At 44.1% G+C, this 24530-nt stretch overlaps 1 protein-coding gene across 4 annotated transcripts in view; it reads left to right on the forward strand.

Annotated features, from left to right (window-relative positions):
* The window catches only part of ANKAR (ankyrin and armadillo repeat containing), a 52621-nt gene that overhangs the window by 6521 nt on the left and 21570 nt on the right, over positions 1 to 24530 (forward strand). For all 4 annotated transcript variants that reach the window (XM_079975864.1, XM_079975861.1, XM_079975863.1 and 1 more), the window contains 11 exons: positions 253 to 416; positions 4897 to 5012; positions 8595 to 8772; positions 11107 to 11326; positions 12098 to 12127; positions 12661 to 12705; positions 13896 to 14103; positions 15753 to 15961; positions 18268 to 18372; positions 22285 to 22529; positions 23740 to 23908. In XM_079975864.1, the coding sequence (XP_079831990.1) occupies positions 253 to 416; positions 4897 to 5012; positions 8595 to 8772; positions 11107 to 11326; positions 12098 to 12127; positions 12661 to 12705; positions 13896 to 14103; positions 15753 to 15961; positions 18268 to 18372; positions 22285 to 22529; positions 23740 to 23908 (1689 nt within the window). The remainder of the gene's footprint in view (positions 1 to 252; positions 417 to 4896; positions 5013 to 8594; positions 8773 to 11106; positions 11327 to 12097; positions 12128 to 12660; positions 12706 to 13895; positions 14104 to 15752; positions 15962 to 18267; positions 18373 to 22284; positions 22530 to 23739; positions 23909 to 24530) is intronic.

Consider the following 24530-nt stretch of genomic DNA (forward strand, 5'->3'; position numbering starts at 1 on the left):
CTTCATTTGCATAACTATCTACAGTATCCCCCTGCTGGCCCAGGGTGAGAACTTCAGTACATAACACTTTTGACACCAACCAGTCCTTATTATGTGATGAAACTACGGGAAATCTGCATTTTTGAAAGTGCTGCTTAAAGTTTGGGCATATAATTTTATATTATTAGCAATGTCATTCATTCATGTCATTCGCTGAGAGCAGTGGCAGCTGCCTTCTCCTCTGTGTTAAAAACCAGTTCTTCCTTTTTGTAGACGACAAAGTCAAAACGGAACGTGAGCTGCCTCCAATTTTGCTCGGACCAGATTTTAAGTGCCAGCATTTTGTATACACCCAGAATCAGTATTTCCATCTCCACGGTGGCATTGAATATGATGTTGGTACTCCTTCAGTTGAAGACCTTTCAGATGAGATTAAGGTACTAAATCAGAATTTTCGAAATAATTTAGCCTGCGATAAAGTGAGATTGTAGGGGTTGGGGATTTACAGCATACGCACTATACCTTTTAAAGCTCATTCGAAGCAGAGTCTCCCTCAAAAGAATTCTGGGCACTGTAGATAATGTTAAGATTTGCTGGGAAATGTAAATCTGTGACAGGTAAAGCTACAGTGCTCAGAATTCTTTGAGGGAAAGAATTTGCTTCAAATGTGCTTTAAAGATGTAGCGTGGACACCGCCTTAAGTCTCCTTACCACAGAAACTCTTCCTACCACTAGCTGGGTCTGGTTCAGCAGTTACAACCTCTCCAGAAGACAGGCTGTCTAACCAGTCATCTATGCCCTGGTACCTCTTTTTCAGATTTCTGTAAAATGTTCCATCTGGGGCCACCTTTGAAGCTGGTTTGGATGCTTCCCTTGGTACTTTCTGTTGTGACGTGGGGTTTGTGATTTCAGCTCTCTTGACATAATATGCTGGAGACAGTTCTCTAGTAACACTTCTTTATTAAAGCAACAAGACTGGGGCCTGAGGAGGGGAGAGCTACATTTATAGGGACAGGGAACTAGCTAGAAAGGATACATTTTGGAGGGAACAATATCAGGCAATCACAGTCCTGCCTTTTGGAGGAAACCAATAAGACAGAGGATCCAAATACAGCAGCTTAAATGAACCAATAGTAGCTGTACCCTCTGGAACCAAAAGGCAGTTACTTTACCCTAATGCAAATACAGACAATAATAATACAGATATAAAATCCTTTGACTCAATACACAACACTTTCTTGTTCAGATTGTACCTCAGAAAAATGTCAGAACGGATCGGCTAGTTGCCAATTCACTTTGGAGCCTGCTTGAAAGTACTTTGTTGTTGTTGTTTAGTCGTTTAGTCGTGTCCGACTCTTCGTGACCCCATGGACCAGAGCACGCCAGGCACTTCTGTCTTCCACTGCCTCCCGCAGTTTGGTCGGACTCATGTTTGTAGCTTCGAAAACACTATCCAACCATCTCGTCCTCTGTCGTCCCCTTCTCCTTGTGCCCTCCATCTTTCCCAACATCAGGGTCTTTTCCAGGGAGTCTTCTCTTCTCATGAGGTGGCCAAAGTACTGGAGCCTCAGCTTCACGATCTGTCCTTCCAGTGAGCACTCAGGGCTGATTTCCTTAAGAATGGATCGGTTTGATCTTCTTGCAGTCCATGGGACTCTCAAGAGTCTCCTCCAGCACCATAATTCAAAAGAATCAATTCTTCGGCGATCTGCCTTCTTTATGGTCCAGCTCTCACTTCCATACATCACTACTGGGAAAACCATAGCTTTTACTATACGGACCTTTGTTGGCAAGGTGATGTCTCTACTTTTTAAGATGCTATCTAGGTTTGTCATTGCTTTCCTCCCAAGAAGCAGGCGTCTCTTAATTTCGTGGCTGCTGTCGCCATCTATGGTGATCATGGAGCCCAAGAAAGTAAAATCTCTCACTGCCTCCATTTCTTCTCCTTCTATTTGCCAGGAGGTGATGGGACCAGTGGCCATGATCTTCGTTTTTTTGATGTTGAGCTTCAGACCATATTTTGCGCTCTCCTCTTTCACTCTCAACAAAAGGTTCTTTAATTCCTCCTCACTTTCTGCCATCAAGGTTGTGTCATCTGCATATCTGAGGTTGTTGATATTTCTTCCGGCAATCTTAATTCCGGCTTCGGATTCATCCAGCCCAGCCTTTCGCATGATGAATTCTGCATATAAGTTAAATAAGCAGGGAGACAATATACAGCCTTGTCGTACTCCTTTCCCAATTTGGAACCAATCAGTTGTTCCATATCCAGTTCTAACTGTAGCTTCTTGTCCCACATAGAGATTTCTCAGGAGACAGATGAGGTGATCAGGCACTCCCATTTCTTTAAGAGCTTGCCATAGTTTGCTGTGGTCGACACAGTCAAAGGCTTTTGCATAGTCAATGAAGCAGAAGTAGATGTCTTTCTGGAACTCTCTAGCTTTCTCCATAATCCAGCGCATGTTTGCAATTTGGTCTCTGGTTCCTCTGCCTCTTCTAAATCCAGCTTGCACTTCTGGGAGTTCTCGGTCCACATACTGCTTGAGCCTTCCTTGTAGAATTTTAAGCATAACCTTGCTAGCATGTGAAATGAGTGAAATTGTGCGGTAGTTGGAGCATTCTTTGGCACTGCCCTTCTTTGGGATTGGGATGTAGACTGATCTTCTCCAATCCTCTGGCCACTGCTGAGTTTTCCAAACTTGCTGGCATATTGAGTGTAGCACCTTAACAGCATCATCTTTTAAAATTTTAAATAGTTCAGCTGGAATACCATCACTTCCACTGGCCTTGTTATTTGCAGTGCTTTCTAAGGCCCATTTGACTTCACTCTCCAGGATGTCTGGCTCAAGGTCAGCAACCACACTACCTGGGGTGTACGAGACATCCATATCTTTCTGGTATAATTCCTCTGTGTATTCTTGCCACCTCTTCTTGATGTCTTCTGCTTCTGTTAGGTCCTTACCACTTTTGTCCTTTATTATGGTAATCTTTGAGCGAAATGTTCCTTTCATATCTCCAATTTTCTTGAACAGATCTCTGGTTCTTCCCATTCTGTTGTTTTCCTCTATTTCTTTGCATTGCTCATTTAAGAAGGCCTTCTTATCTCTCCTTGCTATTTTTTGGAAATCTGCATTCAATTTCCTGTATCTTTCTCTATCTCCCTCGCATTTTGCTTGCCTTCTCTCCCCCGCTATTTGTAAGGCCTCATTGGACAGCCACTTTGCTTTCTTGCATTTCCTTTTCATTGGGATGGTTTTCGTTGCTGCCTCCTGTATAATGTTACGAGCCTCCATCCATAGTTCTTCAGGCACTCTGTCCAGCAGATCTAAATCCTTAAACCTGTTCCTCACTTCCACTGTGTATTCATAAGGGATTTGATTTAGATTGTATCTTACCGGCCTAGTGGTTTTTCCTACTTTCTTCAGTTTAAGCTTGAATTTTGCTATAAGAAGCTGATGATCTGAGCCACAGTCAGCTCCAGGTCTTGTTTTTGCTGACTGTATAGAGCTTCTTGAAAGTACTAGTGCTCCCTTTTAAAGCCTTAAGTATACCTGAAGGAGGGTCTCCACCGCTATCGTTCTGCCCAGACACTGAGGTCCAGCGCCAAGGGCCTTCTGGCGGTTCCCTCACTGCGAGAAGTGAAGTTACAGGGAACCAGGCAGAGGGCTTTCTCGGTAGTGGAATGCCCTCCCATCAGATGTCAAGGAGATAAATAACTATGCAACATTTAGAAGATATCTGATGGCAGCTCTGTTTAGGGAAGGTTTCTAATGGTTGGTGTTTTATTGTGCTTTTAATACTTTGTTGGGAGCTGCCCAGAGTCAGATAAGCAGCATATAAACAATAAAATAAAGATTATTGCGGGGGCCTTCTCTCAATGCATGCAGAGGGGCCAGGGTGGTGTGCAACGGTACATGTAGAAATTACTGCCAGTTAAAGCAGGGCACTCAAATAGGACAAAAGAAGAGTGCCTATCTAGAGTTGCATTTCTTTACCCAGGGGGTATAAATGAATTATTATTATTATTATTATTACTATTATTAGCACCTAGGATGGGTGAAAGGAACAGCTTCTCCTATATCAAACAGCCTGTACTTTGAAGTAATCCACCGAGGCCCATTTCTCTGCACCTTCCTTGTTATATTTAGGCATTTGGCAAGTAGAGAAAGGCCTTTTCTTGTGGTGGCCCCATGATGGAAAGCATGCACATCCTCTCCTGCTAGCAACTTTACATTCTTTCAGGCGTTAAGCAAAACAAAAACAAAAAAACACCTCTCAGAGATTTGAAGGGACTGTCTAAACATTTTAAACCTTTTAGATCTGAATACCATTTTGTCTGCTAGTTTTTTATGATTATTGTTATTGTTTATTGCAATTAATTGATTTCAATATCAGCACTGTAAACTCCCCTGGTGTCATTCTCAAGCAAAGGCATAAATAATTATTAAATGACACCATGAAAGGTAAATTGTAGGGAGTGATTGTCAGCTTCCTTTTACTCAGAGCAGATCCATTGAAATTAATGGATCTAACTTAGTCGTGATCATGAATGCCAATGAGTCTGAGCAAAATTTAGTTTAATACCACCCTTCAGTTCTGATTTGTTTCAAGAAAATGTATTTTACAAGGGAATACATTTATTTTTATCTGTATTATTTTATTTTAAAGAGCATTTACTTTGAAGAAATTCAGCATGTAATCAGCATGTAATCGCAAGAACAGGACTGTTGTAGAACTGTAACCTCACATGTTATGGGTTGGAAGTCAAATAACTTTGGTTCTTTGATTTTATGAAACTAAAAACCTGTTTCCACCATGTGCCCAGACAGGATTTGAACTTGTGTTTCTCTACCCATTGGTGCTTGGCCTTGATACAGGAAGTTTTAAAGGGTCTGTTGTTTTTAACATTAATTATAGGCTGCCTATGACGAAATGCATACATGTGCAGCAAATCACCTCGCTCAACTGTTGGACCCAGATGCACCCTATAGAGAACATTACCCCATACCAATAATGGATTTTCAAGGCAAGAGGTAAAGAGCATATGAGATGCTTTCGATTGAGTTTTTGGAAACGTAACACTAGTTAATGGTTGAGAGTCAAAACGTGGCTCATACCTAAGTGCCAGTAAACACTTGTGTACATGCAGCAGATGTTACAGTATGCAAAATAATAATTGATTAGAAATAAGTTTGCTTAAAAAACATACTGACGACTGAGCACGGATGTTTATTATTTATTCATCGAGATTTTTTAATCTGAATGCAGAATTGAGCTTTGCTGCTTTTAAAAAACAAATTATTTTGACCATAGCTCATTGTCCACTGTGCATTATCATAAAGGGAATCCAGTCACGTAGTGAAAATCTTGTAGATGGAATCCAGTCTGGCATAAGCATGACACAATCATATTTTCTGTGCTTCCTCTTAGTCCTTTAGTCTAAACTAGGCATAGGCAAACTTGGCCCTCGAGATGTTTTGAGACTACAATTCCCATCATCCCTGACCACGGGTCCTGTTAGCTAGGGATCATGGGAGTTGTAGTCCCAAAACATCTGGAGGGCCGAGTTTGCCTACAGTGCACTTCTACTCTATCAAATAATAATAATAATAATAATAATAATAATAATAATAATAATAATTTATTATTTATACCCCGCCCATCTGGCTGAGTTTCCCCAGCCACTCTGGGCGGCTCCCAATCAGTGTTAAAAACAATACAGCATTACATATTAAAAACTTCCCTGAACAGGGCTGCCTTAAGATGTCTTCTGAATGTCAGGTAATTCTTTATCTCTTTGACATCTGATGGGAGGGCGTTCCACAGGTCGGGCGCCACTACCGAGAAGGCCCTCTGCCTGGTTCCCTGTAGCCTCACTTCTCGCAATGAGGGAACCGCCAGAAGGCCCTCGGCGCTGGATCTCAGTGTCCGGGCTGAACGATGGGGGTGGAGATGCTCCTTCAGGTATACAGGACCGAGGCCGTTTAGGGCTTTAAAGGTCAGCACCAACACTTTGAATCGTGCTCGGAAACGTACTGGGAGCCAGTGCAGATCTCTCAGAACCGGTGTTATGTGGTCCCGGCGGCCACTCCCAGTCACCAGTCTAGCTGCCGCATTCTGGATTAATTGCAGTTTCCGGGTCACCTTCAAAGGTAGCCCCACGTAGAGCGCGTTGCAGTAGTCCAAGCGTGAGATAACCAGAGCATGCACCACTCTGGCGAGACAGTCCGCGGGGAGGTAGGGTCTTAGCCTGCGTACCAGGTGGAGCTGGTAGACAGCTGCCCTGGACACAGAGTTAACCTGCGCCTCCATGGACAGCTGTGAGTCCAAAATGACTCCCAGGCTGCGCACCTGGTCCTTCAGGGGCACAGTTACCCCATTCAGGACCAGGGAATCCTCCACACCTGCCCGCCTCCTGTCCCCCAAAAACAGTACTTCTGTCTTGTCAGGATTCAACCTCAATCTGTTAGCCGCCATCCAACCTCCAACCGCCTCCAGGCACTCACACAGGACCTTCACCGCCTTCACTGGTTCTGATTTAAAGGAGAGGTAGAGCTGGGTGTCATCTGCATACTGATGAACACCCAGTCCAAACCCCCTGATGATCTCTCCCAGCGGCTTCATATAGATGTTAAAAAGCATGGGGGAGAGGATGGAACCCTGAGGTACCCCACAAGTGAGGGCCCTACACTCATCCCCCACCACCACTTTCTGAACACGGCCCAGGAGGAAGGAGCGGAACCACTGTATAACAGTGCCCCCAGCTCCCAGCCCCTCTAGACGGTCCAGAAGGATGTTATGGTCGATGGTGTCAAAGGCCGCTGAGAGATCCAGCAGAACTAGGAAACACCCCACCCCCCGGACCCCAGCACCACCTTTGTTCCATCTTTTATGCCTAGGTTCTATTATTTCAGGCTTAGGGAGACATAACAGAGATCTTTACAGTGCCCAGATACTAAAAGGTAAAGGTAAAGGGACCTCTGATCATTAGGATCGACTTTGGGGTTATGGCACTCATCTTGCTTTATTGGCCGAGGGGGCCGGCATACAGCTTCCGGGTCATGTGGCCAACATGACTAAGCATAGCTGTCAACATTTCCCCTTTTTTAAGGGAAATTCCCTTATTCCGAATAGGATTTCCCTTAAAAAAAGGGAAAAGTTGACAGCTATGTGACTAAGCCGCTTCTGGCAAACCAGAGCAGTGCACAGAAACGCCATTTACCTTCCCGTCGGAGCAGTACCTATTTATCTACTTGCACTTTGACATGCTAGGTTGGCAGGAGCTGGGACCGAGCAACGGGAGCTCACCCCGTCGAGCGGATTCGAACTGCCAAGTCCTAGGCTCTGTGGTTTAGACCACAGCGCCACCAAGCGTCCCTTTTGCTCAGATACTAGAGCAATGTTAAAAGGATACTACAGTGGTACCTTGGTTCTCAAACTTAATCCATTCCGGAAGTCTGTTCCAAAACCAAAGCATTCCAAAACCGAGGCGCGCTTTCCCATAGAAAGTAATGCAAAATGGATCAATCCGTTCCAGACTTTTAAAAACAACCGCTAAAACAGCAATTTAACGTGAATTTTACTATCTAATGAGATCATTGATCCATAAAACGAAAGCAACAAACAATGTACTGCAGTCACACAATCAATCAATCAGTAGCTGAACTGGGTTCCACACAGTCACAAAAACAAAACAAAAAGAGATGCAAAACCAAAAACACAAAATAAATAGCAAAAACAGACAGACCTCAGCATAACACTCAAAACGGAAGCCTAACACTCAAAACGGAGCACATTTGGTTCCTAAAAAAAGTTCCCAAACCAGAACACTTACTCCTGGGTTTGCAGTGTTTGGGTTCCAAGTTGTTTGAGTACCAAGGCGTTTGAGAACCAAGGTACCACTGTACAAATAGTAGTGTGCAGTGGGTTGAGCGTTGGGCTAGGATGATGGTGAGACCCAAACTGACACTTTACCCATGAAGCTCACTGGGGGACCTTGGACCAGTCACACTCTCTTACCCAAACAACCAGGGTTGTTGCAAGGATAATGTTTGGGGAGGGTATGCTGCTGTATGCCATCCTGAGCTACTTAGAGGAAAGGCAGGATTAAAATGAATTATAATGGTATGCCATGGTCCAATTTAGACAGGTGTACACAACCTGCAGTCCACTGAGCTAAATGCAGCTACTACTGCTTGATTTTTTTAAATAAAGTCCTATACATAAGAACCTGCTGAACCAGGTCAAAGTTGTCCACCTAGTCCAGTATCCTGTTCTCACAGTGGCTAACCAGATACCCATGGGAAGCCTGTAAACAGAACATGAGTGCAACAGCACTTGTGTCTCCCAGCAACTGATTTTGTGTATTGTGGCCTGCCTAGTGTTTAACCACAATCCCAATTTTGCAGTCTCAGAGACAGCAATAAATATATATTTATAAGCCCCTGGTGGACCACCATATTAAGTGATTGGGATGTCTTTGATTTGGTGGGTCAGAAGATTCTCAGGCTCACTTTACAGGCATTGTGAAATATAGGCTACAAAATAATGTGTTAAAATATTCCAGTTTCTACTGTGCGTGTGTGTGTGTTCCCCCCACCCCCTGCATTTTCCAGCTATTATGTAATCGGGATCGAACTTGAACCATTTTATCTGCTTTTTAAGAGCCAGTGGTGGGGAGCCATAAACGAAGTAGTAAGCACACTTAAACCCAAAAGGCTCCCATTAACTGATATTCAAGCAATGGACCAATTCAAGAAAAGATTTGGCTATAAGAAGGCTATTAAATGCAAGGTATGTTTTTTGGTTTTTTTAAGGGAATGGACCCTGTGAGGTCCACCACATTTATGGTCATCTTCCTTTAAACAGCGCTTTCAGAACAGTTTTGCTCCTCTCCCTCTGTCGCTCAAAATCATGCTTCATTCCAGTTAGAGCAGCCTTTGTGAATGGAGTAAACCCGCCTGCCCTGCTTCTCAGGCCAGGTGGGAAATTTAAGGTTTCCAACCACCCTGTATGAAGCATAGGTTCCCACAAGGCAAGAAACAACAATAACAGCAAGAACATTTATTGAACTAACAGAATTGAACAGCAGGGGCAAACAACTGCTTATATACATTTCTGAAGGCCTGGGCCGCTCCCACTCCCAACGTGATTGGCTATCTAAACTTCCAAGCTGCGAATCATGACTCAGAGTTTAAGGGCCAATGACAGAGGCCCAAATCCTGAAATGTTCTGTGATTGGATATCATGTATTGAATCAGAACACAGGAGCTCAAAATCCTTAGTCCAGACTCAAGCTCGGGTAAACACAGAACACTGAATACATAACACTGTATAATACAGGATCGTCCCATACGATAGTGCAAAATACTATGTCCTGTGCTGATTCAATGCAGGATGCAGTTTGTCCTGTATTTCCACTCCCCTGCCCCCCCCCTTTCTCTCTGCCAAGTTAGGGCTCCTCTCCAAATCTATCTATGTGAAAGGGTGTGTGAAAAGTCATGTATTTAAGCTACGGGTAGCAAAGCTCAGACAGATTTACAAATTCATGCATATCTGTCTCTGTGCATGTGACAAATTCCAGAGGGGCCATCCTGTTAGGCTGCCACAGATTGTAATGGATTGCTTGAGTTATGCACCAGGTGGAAAAGAAAATCGCTCCAATGCCTCTCTCTGCCCCACCCTACCCTGCCCAGTATTTTGCCAGAACAAAGGTGGCAGCCTTAGTGGAAATGGCCCAAACAGCCCATTCTCCATTACCTCCCTATTTATCAGACTCCTTGCCGCTTGCCTTTGAGCTTTCTTCTCTGCTATCCTCAGCAAACTCCTGGTTTTGGGGGCAGGTAAGTTTTCTGGGAGACACTCCAGTGACAGCGTCTCATTCAACTGCTGCTCAAGCTTTGCCGGTTGAATTCTTTCAAAGTCCTCCTCCTCATCTCCCATCACCTCCCAACTTTTGCCCTCATCTTCCTCTGGAATGTGCCCTCTACCAAACCACTACCGGAATATGAGGCCTCTCCCTCCGATAACAGGACTCTCGTGAAGAGTTTGGCAGCAGTCTTGTATCTCAGCGACTCATATCTGCTCATATGAGCATGCAAACAGCAGAGTAAACAAAACCTTGGCTGTGAAAGTATGTAGCATCGCTAATTTTATTGCTATACATCAAATCAAACCAAATCATAATAAGGAAAATAACAACAGCGTGAGGAGCAGCTCACACAAACATCCTGTCTGTCTGGGAGACAGAACAAAGAGCCTAAAACAAAAGCACAGAGAACGGAAATGCGGTGTCTGAGTTTCCGTTCTCACACTTCCAGAAGAATGGAATGTAAACAGTGTGGATCACGAGATCCAACAGCAATGGGGGGATGAAAAATACTAACATGGAGGTCTATACTAAATGCCCCTTCATCCTCTCCGGAAGACTCCTGGGGAAGTGGTCTCCACCACTTTCCTTCATCTGCCCAGTCCCTGACAGCCAGGCAGAAGCTTCCTGGGCTTTGAGAAGGATGCTGGAGCCCTGCTGCCTCCGTGATGGGAGGACTCTTGGACGTGGTCAGAGCATCATTTCTTCCACCTTAAGCTGGGCAGAAGCTTCCCAGGCTTTGAGAAGCAGGCACCAGAGTATTAATACTTTAATACTCTAATTTACTGGGAACATTTAGGGGACTAGCCTAGTCCCCCTAGTCCACTGACCGCATGCCACTGGCAGGATAATAATTTGGCTAAAATTTGTTGAGGGAGGCGGGTATCTTGAAGATTCCATTAAGGGCCTCTCTACATTTCCCCCTATAATTTGAGTACCGAAACTGGCATCCAGTGGTTGGGGCCAAGACTTCAGTGGCCTGTATACATCCTTGCCCATTCAATCTAACGAGCCAGGATGGAACGCATGATACAGAACAAGTACAAAATTATATAATGCAATGCAGAATAAGAAAGATCCTGTGTCTTTCTACAGTCGTCTGGCCTCAGGAGTCAATTTATCTTGGTACAGAGTTTTAACTGTTCTCTTTCTTTCAGGGCATGGTACACACAGCCCAAATCAAAGTAGCTGGAGTGAAAAATCCCTGTATTACTATTCTTGTTGTTTTTCTATGTGCCTTTTGCGCATGTGACATTTAGAGCCTGCCATTTGGCATGAGGGCTGCTGCTGAAAGAGGGTTGGCTGCTATCTTCCTCACCTTCTGCCGCAAGACATCCCTCTCCAGCCTTGCTCTTTCAGACGATCATGGCTACGGTCTTATCCACTATGCTGCTATCTACAACCGTGTGTCAATCATATGCCAGCTGATTAAATCATATCTGACTATCAACCAGAGGCGCAGCATCCCAGTTAGCCAAGGTATGAAATAGTATCTGCTGAGAAGTTATTAGAGTCCCAGGGGTCCTTCCCACAAGGAAAGCATCTCCCCTGTCCCCTTTCTTGGTTGTAGAAAAGACTCTGTGCAAGAACCAGAGATATCTAAATCAGGCTTCCTCAAACTTGGCCCTCCAGATGTTTTGAGACTACAATTCCCATCATCCCTGGCCACTGGTCCTGCTAGCTAGGGATCATGGGAGTTGTAGGCCAAAAACATCTGGAGGGCCGAGTTTGAGGAAGCCTTCATTCACCTGTTGATTCCAATTTTCTTTTCTAAAGTGTGTGAGATACTTTATTGCTCCAGACATCACTGTTAGCCCTCATCTGACCTGTTACCCACTCCAGTTCAGATACCTGTGTGGGTAAACAGGCAGAGCAATGCGGCCCCACTTGGCTCCAGTGGCTTTGGCGACGTGGGCTGGGCTGAAGCAGCGGGCTCTGTCCCCCGCCTGGCATACGTGCCCACCCACCCTGGGCATTGGCAACCCATGATATGCTGCTGTGCTGGACAACAGCTCCCATCATCGGACCATTGGCCCTGCAGACTGAAATCTAGCAATATCTGGAGAGGAGAACCACAGATTCTTCATCTCTGAAATAACTGTTTGGAGGAGGCTTTCATCATTAGAATGAGAAGCAGGATAGTGTATACCGAAAGAAAGAAAGAAAGAAAGAAAGAAAGAAAGAAAGAAAGAAAGAAAGAAAGAAAGAAAGACGCAATAGCCAAATCATAATAAATACATTTTGTTCTAGGGAAGCGTTCCCAGAAATCTGATCCAAAGGGTAAGTGATAAATACTTTGTTGTCCTCCGACTTTTGTAATATATATAAGTATACGAAATAAAGTTGCGCTAACTTTAGGAAAACTAGGGGCTATAAGTTTAAGGCCAAAGGCTTGCAGCTTCTGTACCTTAAGAGATAATGCTCTATAGTGTAACTAGAACGGTTCATTCAATGAAATATTTGAGTTAGTGGGAGCTTTGCTCTTGCCATTAAGGGGTGCACAGGTAAGCCCATTCGGAAGAAAATCTCTTCGGAATCCATTAAGCATGTTGCAGTTTTGTAATTTTGTTCCGGGAGTAAATTTAATGCAGAGATTACACTGTAAACACACACACACACACACACAATAATAATAATTAAAAAGATTGATTGCACTGAAGTCGATAGTATTTCGTTACTGGAAATTCTGCATAGCCAATAGCTTTGGAACCTATGATATAATTAATCTTAAAATAAGAACCTATGTCTATATAGCACACGGGCATGTAGGGATGTCATGGTTGAAGTGATTAAATAAATATGCTTTGTTTAAGGAACAACGAGCTTCCAAGATAAGGACATTGCAGGAGAGAAAAGTGGTGAGTTGTAAAAAAACCCACAGCATTACTTTTTTAATAGTCTACAATGATGAAAATTATTTAGTTTGTTGCCATTGATTTCTCTTTCTCTCTCCACTAAGGCTGGGCTATATGCTGTTCATATTCAGGGGTGGGCAGAGATTTTGCTACGTTTTCCATTTTTAATGCTACAATGCATGGCATGTTCGATGCTTTTTTAAAAATCTGATAAATTCACATGCTATTTTTCTAGTGCTGGAAAGAGAAACAGTATTGATTCTGTGAAAATTCAGTGTGGTGGGGAGGTGAGAGTGTGAAACTAGGACCTTAGAGAGACTAGGGGGTGACCTTGGGCCAGCCCCTGCCTCTCAGACTAACCTACCTTACAGGGTTGTCATGGTTTTTAAACGAGGGGGGGGAGAAGCAAAGACATCATCTTGAGCTTTTTGGAGAAAAGGGCTATAAATTCAACACATACATACATATACAGTCGTACCTTGGAAGTCGAACAGAATCCGTTCTGGAAGTCCGTTCGACTTCCAAAACATTCGGAAACCAAAGTTCGGCTTCTGGTTGGCTGGAGGAAGCTCCTGCAGCCAATCGGAAGCCACGGAAGCTGCGCTGGACGTTCGGCTTCTGAAAATCGTTTGAAAAGCGGAACACTCATTTCTGGTTTTCGATCATCCAGGAGCTGAAACGTATGAGTTCCAAGGCATTCAGCAACTAAGGTACAACTGTACACATAAAATAATAAAGGGGTGGTGTAGAAACATAAAACTAGCAAATAATTATTCAAATCTTTGGGTGCTCTGCCTTAGATTTTGCCAGCTGAAGTGTACCATGTCTGTGTAGTTCAGGGGTAGGCAACCTAAGGCCCGGGGGCCGGATGCTGCCCGATTGCTTTCTAAATCCGGCCCACAGACGGTCCGGGAATCAGCGTGTTTTTATGAGTAGAATGTGTCCTTTTATTTAAAATGCATCTGTAGGTTATTTGTGGGGCCTGCCTGGTGTTTTTACATGAGTAGAATGTGTGCTTTTATTTAAAACGCATCTCTGGCTTATTTGTGGGGCACAGGAATTCGTTCATATTTTCCCCCTGAAATATAGTCCGGCCCACCACATGGTCTGAGAGACGGTGGACCGGCCCACGGCTGAAAAAGGTTGCTGACCCCGGTGTAGTTCATTCTACTGCATCTTGTTCCCTCTGTCAGGTTTTGGTCCCACTGCTTTGCACCTATCAGCTCAGTGCTCCTCCGTCGAAGCCCTCCATTTCCTCCTGGCCTTAAAAGCAGATTACGAAATACCCGATGAACATGGGTGGCTGCCTATACATTACGCTGCCTTCTATGACAATGTTACCTGCTTCACAATTCTCTACCGAAAACACCCAGCTTCGTTAGAGTCTGAAACACGAAATGAGTAAGTAAGCAGAAAACAGCATGGGAATTTACGCCGCCTTGTTTCCTTTTGGAATTCAAGTAAGGAACTCTAAGTATTGTCAAGTTTCAGAGTTCGAAGGTTAGTGATTATGCATAATGTAACACCAAATTGCCTAATCTTGGGTCAATCAAATTGAGACAAGGGTTCATAATGTGCCCGTCAGCTGGCTACATTTCCCTGCAAGGGAACAGGCTATTCTAGGGTGTGATCATGTTTTGAAATGTTTGCTATGTCGACTTCTAACCAATCTAAAGGTGTACTGTCCCATATCAATCAAATCCTCCTGGAAGAGTCTACTAGGAGCGTGGAGGACCTTCAGATAGCCTAAGAATGCAGTCTAGACCAACGCTCACCTTCATGTTCCGGGTTCAAGCCTGGAATCCTTGATAAGAGTCCTTTTTAGAGCAATCAACGTTGCAAAGTGGGAAGGTAAAGAGAGCAAGATAAACAGGCAAAGAAACTATCCCACCACAGCTCAACTGCATTTCTGTTACATGCAATTTGTCTTGAAGGATAAAATAACAATAAATCCTATATAAACTTTCCAGTGAGTAGATCCCAATGAACATTAGGGCTGGCCAGTATCGGTTTTCAACACTGTGATATATCCCCGGTTAAACATCACAATATACCGATATATCATGATGTCTGAAATAAGGGTGGAGCTATGTAGAGGCATTGGCTGGCTTCACGGTTTTCCCCACATAGTGATTTTCCCATCACACATGCACACATCAAGATCCGCAATATGTTGCCAGGTCAAAAATTATGAAACCAGTATCATGATACGGACTTGAAACCAGTTTTGAGTGATATATTGCCCAGCCCTAACACATTTCGTGATTTGCAATATATTGCCAGGTCAAGAACGATGAACCCGATATCATGATATCGACCTCAGACCAGTTTTGGATGATATATCGATATCTCACCAAGCCCTAATGAACATGACAGGGCTTTCCTTATTAGAGAACATGGGGAGAGATGCATACTTTTATTTGTTTGTTTTTGGCCACAATTCTTCATCTACTTTTCTAGGAGTGAATCTCATTGAACTCAGTAGGGCTTGCTTCTAAATAGATTTGTGCAGCATTCCACTGTCACTCAGCAGCTAACTTGCAGAAACAATGCCCTGGCTTGCACATAGCTTAGCATGAACACATGGATGTGCAGAGAGCCCGTGTGTGTAGTGGTTAAGAGCGGTGGACTTGTAATCTGGTGAACCGGATTCGATTCCCTGCTCCTCCACATGCAGCTGCTGGGTGACCTTGGGCTAGTCACACTTCTCTGAAGTCTCTCAGCCTCACTCACCTCACAGAGTGTTTGTTGTGGGGGAGGAAGGGAAAGGAGATTGTTAGCCGCTTTGAGACTCCTTCGGGTAGTGATAAAGCAGGATATCAAATCCAAATTCTTCTTCTTCTTCTTTGGGAAAGGGATCACAGCCAATTTGCTCCTCTACAGTCATAGTTTGGCTTAGCATCTTGTATGACTCCAGGCCAATGGTTTAGCTCTCTCTGGACTAACCATGAACCAAGGCTTGTCCTGTATATGAAATAAAATCCATTTCATCATCCTATTTCGCTGAGTATTAATCCGCATCGCAGTGATGTTTCTCCTCTCTCCTACAGAAAATGCTCCACCCCACTTTTGCTTGCGGCTACATCTGGGGCATTAGATACGATCCAGTATTTGTTTTCTCTCAAAGCCAACTGGCTGAAAAAGGACAACGAAGGAAATAATATCATTCATTTGGCGGTGCTGAACTTTCATACGGAGGTTCTGAAGCATCTGGTTGAGCTGCACAACCCTGACCTTCCGGTTTGGAAAACTCTTGTTGGTAAGCACATCAGTTTGTCTCCCTGCAAAGTGGTTCTAGGTGGCCCTAACTCACTGGGATGTTTCAGTTCATGAGGATGCAACAAGGTGGCCCATGGATGCAACAGCCCCCATAGCCCAGTGATAACACATCTGATGCTGTATTATCTAGAGGCAGGATAGGAAGCTGGAGGGAACTCTGGAAAGACCTGTCCTAGAGCAGCCCCCACACCATAACAGATTTGTCAGAAGGAACTTTGAACTACCACATGGTGGCAGCATAGGACTCAGCAGGCTGACAAGGAAATATTGGCAGACTAAATGCTTTCTGGGGACGCAGGTGGCGCTGTGGGTTAAAGCCTCAGCGCCTAGGGCTTGCCGATCGAAAGGTCGGCGGTTCGAATCCCTGCGGCGGGGTGCGCTCCCGCTACTCGGTCCCAGCGCCTGCCAACCTAGCAGTTCGAAAGCACCTCCGGGTGCAAGTAGATAAATAGGGACCGCTTACCAGCGGGAAGGTAAACGGCGTTTCCGTGTGCGGCTCTGGCTCGCCAGAGCAGCGATGTCACGCTGGCCACGTGACCCGGAAGTGTCTCCGGACAGCGCTGGCCCCTGGCCTCTTAAGTGAGATGGGCACACAACCCCAGAGTCTGTCAAGACTGGCCCGTACGGGCAGGGGTACCTTTACCTTTACCTTAAATGCTTTCTATTAACCCACTCCACCTTTTGAGGTAAAGGTAAAGGACCCCTGGATGGTAAAGGTAAAGGACCCCTGGACGGTTAAGTGCAGTCAAAGGAGACTATGGGCTTGCGGCGCTCATCTCGCTTTCAGGCCGAGGCAGCCGGCGTTTCTCTGCAGACAGCTTTCCGGGTCACGTGACCAGCAGGACTAAACCGCAACACTTCCAAAAGTAAAACAAAATAAAAATAAAAGCACACAGTTTTAGCTGTTGAATATGTTGGCCATCAAGTCCTAAAGACCTGGGTAGACTGAAATGTTGTTTGAATGAGCTGTACCACTTCAGGATAACGGTGAGGAGGGATCCCTATTTGAATGCCTCCAAGTTTTTAAAGCTTGCTCCAAGTAGAAAAGGAGCTTTATTTTAATGAAGGGGGATATTAAAAAGAAATAAAATCTGCCAACTGTAGTCTGAAATGGTATAATCTAGAGGTTTTCAACCTTTCTGAGTCCACGGCTCCCTTAACCGACTACATTTTTTCTGCAGCAACCCACTGGGGCTCAGGAGCCCAGTTACGTCACCCCTTCCCTGCAGAGCTGCCAGCCTCTCACCATTTTTCAAACACCCTCCCTTGTGGAGTGTTCCCTCAGCCTCCTCTCCTCTCCCTTCTCCTTGGGAGTCCTTCAGGCAGCTGCAGCTGCAGCCCCTGGTCTCTGAACTGCCCCACCCCTGCCCCAAAGAGAGTTGCCTCCCAGGGGCACCATTTGCCTGGGGAGCTTGTAGCCAGGGCTGCTGCAATAAACAGCCGTGCAAGCCTGTGGGAGGCAGAAACATGAAAGGGCATCAGAGGAGGGAGGGAACGAAAGAGGAACAGCGGCCAGTGTTGCCCGCGGCACCCCTGACCATCATTCAGGGCAAAACGCAAAAAATAAAAAATTCACTGTTGATACCTCATTCTCGAATTGCCCCTCTGAAATATACTCCGAGTCGAGAGTGGATTTCATGCTCTTTATTCAGCTCATAGTAGTGAGGAGGAATGCAAATTCCCCCAGAATGTCTGCTTTATATACATTATTTACACAATGGGCCCCACGTGATTGGCTAATTCCGGGATTCTCCTGTGGGCCAATCAGGTTGTGGATTCACTTCCACCTGGAGCTGGATTGGATGGCTCCTGTGGACCAATCAGACTGTTGCATTCTGAATCCTATTGTTCTAGGAGCAATCAGACTGCTGCATTTTGGTGTAGTGGTTAAGAGCGGTGGACTCGTAATCTGGGGAACTGGGTTCGCTTCCCCGCTCCTCCACATGCAGCTGCTGGGTGACCTTGGGCCAGTCACATTTCTTTGAAGTCTCTCAGCCCCACACACCTCACAGAGTGTTTGTTGTGGGGGAGGAAGGGAAGGGAGAATGTTAGCCGCTTTGAGACTCCTATAAAATCCAAACTCTTCTTCTCAGTACATAACAAATCCATTCTACCTAGAGCTGCGTCAGAGTTTTGAAAATGTGTTTCCTGGCCATTTATTGGCTGGATAAACTCCAACGAAAAACAATTCTGCAAACTGGAGTTATTGCAAAAAGGTTCAGCTTGGATACATCCTTTGGGGGTAACCAGCAAGTGTCTTCAAATTGCTCTGGGGATTCTCAACAGGTATGCTGGATTGCAAAGAGCAGAAAAGGAAAGAAATGGCCATACGGTGTTTGGAAGTCCTTTGTCTTGCCAAAAATAATTACTGGAAGTGCATTTTGGATGCAGGTGAGATAAGCAGAAGAAGATATGTTGCTGTCTTTATGCTATAGGTCTGGGGCCCCAGATACTGTTGAATGACAGTTCCAATAATACCTCTCACCACTGGCCTGTCTGGCTAGGGCTGATGGAGTCCAACAACAACTTGGGGTGCCAGAGGTTCTCCATTTCTGCTGTAGGTTTTCATATAAGTATCTGTGCACCAGCTACTAAATGCCCATATAAGGTGATTTCAAGCCTTATGAGGAACAGTTGAAGGAGTTGGGTATGTTTGGCCTGGATAAGAGCAGATAATGACAGCCACCTTCAAATATCTAAAGGGCTGTCACATGGAAGAGGGAGCCGGCTTGTCTTCTCCTGTTCTGGAGGCTAAGACCTAAAACCAATGGCTTCAAGCTACGAGAAAGGACACTCTAAGCATCAGGAAGAACTTTCTGGTGGTAGGAGCTGTCTGACAGTGAAATGGACTCCCTTGGAAGGGGGTGGGGGGTTTTATGCAGAGGTTGGATGGCTATCTGTCATCGTGGATGCTTCAGTTGAGATTCCAGCATTGCAGGGGGTTAGACTAGATGACCCTCGGGATCCCTTCCAACTCTACTGTTCTACAATTCTAATAACAAGGGGGGGAAACAATAAAAGAGATTAATCCAAGCCTGATGTGAATGCATAGGAAGACATAGTACCTCTTCCTTGAATCCATGCCTTTTTAAAGCAAACTGTACACACAGGGTTGGATCCAGACGAATGTGGTTCCCACTAAAAATCATCTATCTATCATCTATTCTTTTCAAGTTTATACATTTCACTAATTTTATACATTCCACTAATTTTACAATTGTTTTGACATTTCAAAACTTGACTTCCTTCCCCCTCTTTCTGCGGTTCCTTAAATTTTGTTTTTAATATCTTCTGCATATCCAAATTAACTTAATTTGCTCATTTACTTATCTTCTTTAAATATATACTCTTGTGAAACTGCAGGTTATTACAATAATCCTGCCAATGTTTTCATCTGTTTATAATTTATCTAGTTCCCACTAAAAATCAAAGGACTTGAAGCTACGACAAACTTGCCCCATTGCTTTCGGTGCTATACCTAAGCTGCATTCGGATGACTTATTTTTAAACTGTTATTTATGCAGCACCATCCGTTGCAAATCCCACAAGGATGTACTCTAGGAAAGTTCTCTGCTTCTTTGCTCCTGGGAGTAGATCGGCTTTAAATAAAGCGAACTGTTGGAGGCAGCTCTTAACATGTTGGAAGCATCCTCTTCAAATACATTTTTAAATGAAATGTGAAAGACTGAATGTACTTGCTGACAGAAACCACTGGGGGCAGGATTCAGCAGAATTAACAGTAGATGATAAAGCCCCAGTTCATAACTATACGGGGGCTGCAGCATTCTCACTTTTTTGTAGATACCAGCCACATTCAGATGTAACAGTAAACCATAGTTTAGTGCTACTCTATAGTTTTCTTCTCCTCCGGCACAGCCTCCCCTAAAACCTTGCTGCTGGGAGGAGATTGACTTGATGGATTTAAAATGGCATGACAATGAATTGAAAAGGATGTTCAAAATAACTTTTATTCAAAAAACAAAACAGAAGCTTTTCTTTTGGGGATTATAGGGACAGAACTACCTAAGTTGTATAGAAATTTATTTATGTATGCTACTACAGCGGCAGGGATGCGGGTGGTGCTGTGGGTTAAACCACAGAGTCTAGGACTTGCTGATCAGAAGGTCGGCGGTTCGAATCCCCACAATGGCGTGAGCTCCCGTTGCTCGGTCCCTGCTCCTGCTAATCTAGCAGTTCGAAAGCACCTCAAAGTGCAAGTAGATAAATAGGGACCGCTCTGGTGGGAAGGTAAACGGCATTTCCATGCACTGCTCTGGTTTGCCAGAAGTGGCTTAGTCATGCTGGCCACATGACCCAGAAGCTCCCTCGGCCAGTAAAGCGAGATGAGCGCCGCAACCCCAGAGTCGGTCACGACTGGACCCAATGGTCAGGGGTCCCTTTACCTTTACCCTTACTACATCAGCAAGAATGTTACTGGCCCAAAAGAGGAAAGAAGCAAGAGTCCCAGTAAAGGAAGAATGGATACAAAAACTTACGGAATATGCAGAAATGGCGAAACTTACCGGAAGAATAAGAAATCAAGATTACAAACTTTTTATAAAAGACTGGAAATGGTTTATTGAATATTTACAGATAAATTGCAAACAGATAAAAGCATTAGCAGGATTGTTGTAATTACCTGCAGTTTCACAAGAGTATATATTTACAGTAGATAATTAAATGAGCAACTTAAATGAATTTGGATATGCAGAAGATATTTTTTTAAAAAAAATTTTAAGGAACCGCAGAAAGAAGGGGAAGGAAGTCAATTTTCAAAATGTTAAATTGATTGTAAAATTAATGAAATGTATAAACTTGAAAAATATAAATCAAACCTTAAAAATATATAAATAAAATGGCATCTTTAAAATGATATTTTAATATTTAAGTTTCAGTATTTTTTTAGTTTTGCTATAAATTGCCTCAAGCACCCTGTAGGAAGACAAGTCATGCCTTATGTAAATAAATAAACTCACCATCTTAAATAATATTGTGAGCTCATTTACAAAAATCAGGATACCTGAAGTAGTTGGTTTATGCGTGTTAGTAAAACCAGTTATGTTTGTTGGCACAGGCAGGAAATCTCAATACACCTTGCTTTCTAAGCTTCCTTCTCAAACCCATGAATTCTGCACTAATCTCTGCACTCTCTCAGCATAAGGCCATGCTGTAACTTCTGTAATCCTTCAGCCATTGATCCAGAGATAATGAGGAACAAGGCAACCCCATTCCAAGCAACCCCACCCTCCAAAAAATGCAATGCCAACCACATACCCAATCCTATGAGTGCAGTGAACTCCACATCACCCTCCAAGCTTGGGAGGAAGATGGTGGGAACCAGGAGGCCTCTTGTACTTGAGAATGGTCCCCACGTGAGATAGATAGATAGATAGATAGATAGATAGATAGATAGATAGATACATTTAAATTTTCTGTTTTACCATTTATAATATTCATTTAAATAACCTTAAAATGTCAATGACTTTCCATGGTTCATTTTGTATATTGTAAATCCCTGCATAAACTAAACCATTCAGTATTCCATTGTTACATCTATCAAAACTCGTTTACACTGTTGAATTTATCGTAATGCTGCCAACGTTTTCAAGTGTGCACAATTTTCCTCCATATATTCAATAAACATTTTCCAGTCTTCTTTAAATGTATGTTCTTTTTGTTCTCTTATTCTATGAGTTAGGTCCTCAAGCTACGCATATTCTATCAGTTTAAGTTGCCATTATTCTTTAGTTGGGACCTCACTCGTTTTCCATTTTTGGGCTAACGAAACATGGGCCGCAGTAGTGGCATACATAAACAAACTTTTCTGACACCTGGGAATTTCTATCTGAATTATCCCCAACAAAAAGGATTCTGGATGTTTGTTTGTTTTTGGAAAAGTTATTTTAAACATTTTTTTCAATTCATTATGGATTATTTCCCAATACTCTTTTACCCTTTTACAAGTCTACCACATGTGAAAGAATGTGAGGGGTCCCCACATGATTTAAAGCCTTTTTGGATTTTCCATTGAGCAGGAAACCTCCATGGGTTTGAGAGCGAGAAGGATGATACGGTTAGGGGTGGAAGGAGCATAATGCTCTCAATCCTACCCTGTCTTGCTCACGTGTAGGGTTACATGCACAAGTAGGGCTTTTGTAAACTTTCATACATCCCTCCCCTGCCAACACATACAGATTCTTCTATTCTCTTCTAAACAAGTCAGAAACTTTCAAGTGATTCACAGGGTGTTGTGTTTGTGAAAGAAAACTTTAACTGATTCTTCGTTTGCACTCTGCACCACAGGTACCATACCCTCGTTAATCAACTTGTTAAAAAGTGGCATCATCTACCTGGAGTGCATCACTGTGGGAGTTCTGAGTAACATCTCAATCCACGAGTCCATCGCCAAAGCTTTTGTAGAAGCAGGAGGCATCACAGTATTAATTAAGCTACTGGCAACTCATGAACCTGAATTGCTTTCCCGTTGTGCTGTCCTTTTATATGATATTGCCCAGTTGGATAACAATCAGGTTATAATCGCTGAACAGGTAAGCCTAACCCTAAAAAAAACAACCTTAGTATTGTCTTTCATTCCCTCCTTTTTAAAATGTACTATAATAATAATAAAATGTATTTGCTTTTACTTCAGGTGTGCTTTTACTTTCTTCCTTTGAATCGTAGAACTGTAGACCTGTAAGGGACCCTGAGGATCATCTAGGTACACTGAAACTAATCTTAATTGTGCTTAAGGTTCCTAATAGTAATGTCAGGAGTCCAGGTTCCCAACTTGATAACACAGTAAGCGTAGGTAATTAAAAAGGAGGATTTATTGCAAAAACAAACAGATAGCTTCGGACAGCTCTGAGAAAGCCTCTGGCATCATTACGCAAGATGACCCTTCTGAAGACTTCTTCCGGCGTTGACAGAAGATATTGAACTCATGACCCTTAAGTCTCTTGTGTTGCTTCCTATGTAGCAGCCCTCCCATTCGCTGACTCTTCAGACTTAGTGGATCAGCTCCAACCTCTTCCTGTTCTGCAACTCTGAGTCTTTTCGCGCCTATTTGTACTTCCTGCGAGCCTTATCAGCCTGCTCATCAAGGTCAGGAAGAGCCGGTCTGCAGCTGCCGGCTCTTCCCTGCCTGACTAACATCTAAGCCCCTCTGTTCCTGGTTGCTTTCTGCAGTTGGCTGCAAACCTTCGCTTGGAGCTGGCTCATTCCTGACAAGTAACTAGAGTTCTCCTCAGTGGTGGAAGCTATTCCGACATTCTGCCGTGAGCCACCACCATACTCTCTGGCCCCTTACTTACTGTGTGTGGCTCGCTAAGCACTGGGTTGTCAGCCTCTTCCTCCTCAGTGTTGCCTTTGTAGAATTCAGTAGGGGGAATGGGGTCAAAACCAGAATTAGTTGGCTCTGCCTGTTTCTGGCTCTGGCTCCACATTTTGCTGTATTCCCTGCCTTCTGCCCTACCAGCCCCTATGAGCACCAGTCTCCTCTGTTCCTAAACCCAGGATTAAGAACCCACGTCAAGCCAAGAGATTCAGATCCCAGGTTAAGAGAAGTACTGGTTAGCCTTAAGAGGGGGTGAAGATGTATTTACTAATTGTGGCTAGATAAAGAGGGAACATTCTCAAAGTTGGCTTCTGATGAACAGAGAACAAAAGTTGTGTCTGCACTATCAACAGTTTGATATATGTGACTGAATGGATCTTGCTGCTTTCTTCGACACTGCTTTTCTTTCTTTCTTTTTCCTGCAGGGCGGAATTCCTGCGCTTGTCAATCTGTTGCAGTACAACATAGAAGACCTGCTTGTGAATGTAATAAATTGCATTCGAGTGATGTGCATTAACAACCATGAGAACCAGTTGAAAGTAAAAGATGCCAGGGGCATCGAGCCACTTGTCAACTTCTTGCAGTCGGATTCAGGTAGAGCAAAGGAACAAAATGCAGAATCACAAGTACTGCTATCCATACACAGGGGAGTGGGCACAGTGCACATTCTCCTGGGCCCCCTTTTTGGAGGAGGGCAACAGACCATCTAAGCTGCAAGGAGTGGATACTGGGGGTGCAGCAGGGGCAGATTTAGGGAAGTCCAATTGGTGCAGTCACACCAGGTGTTCAGTTGAGAAGGGTGCCTTCTCAAAGCCTGCTAAATGCTTGCCTGGCTTTGGGAAGGAGGTGTGAAGGCTCTGGCAGGGTCCTAGAATCCTCCTGTGAGCCAGCGTAGTGTAGTGGTTAAGAGCGGTAGACTCGTAATCTGGTGAACCAGGTTCGCTTCCCTGCTCCTCCACATGAAGCTGCTGGGCGACCTTGGGCTAGTCACACTTCTCTGAAGTCTCTCAGCCTCACTCACCTCACAGAGTGTTTGTGGTGGGGAAGGAATGGAAAGGAGATTGTTAGCCGCTTTGGGGAGTTATTCCTTAAGAGGAGTGAAAGGTGGGGTATCAAGTCCAAACACCACCTCCTCCTCCTCTTCTTCCTCTTCTTGCCTCCTTCCCAAAGCTGGACAAGTTCTTACCGGACTTAGGAAAGGTGGGAGGAGGGCCCT

The sequence above is a fragment of the Podarcis cretensis genome (assembly GCF_951804945.1).
Source record: "Podarcis cretensis genome assembly, chromosome: 1".
Lineage (NCBI taxonomy): Eukaryota > Metazoa > Chordata > Lepidosauria > Squamata > Lacertidae > Podarcis > Podarcis cretensis.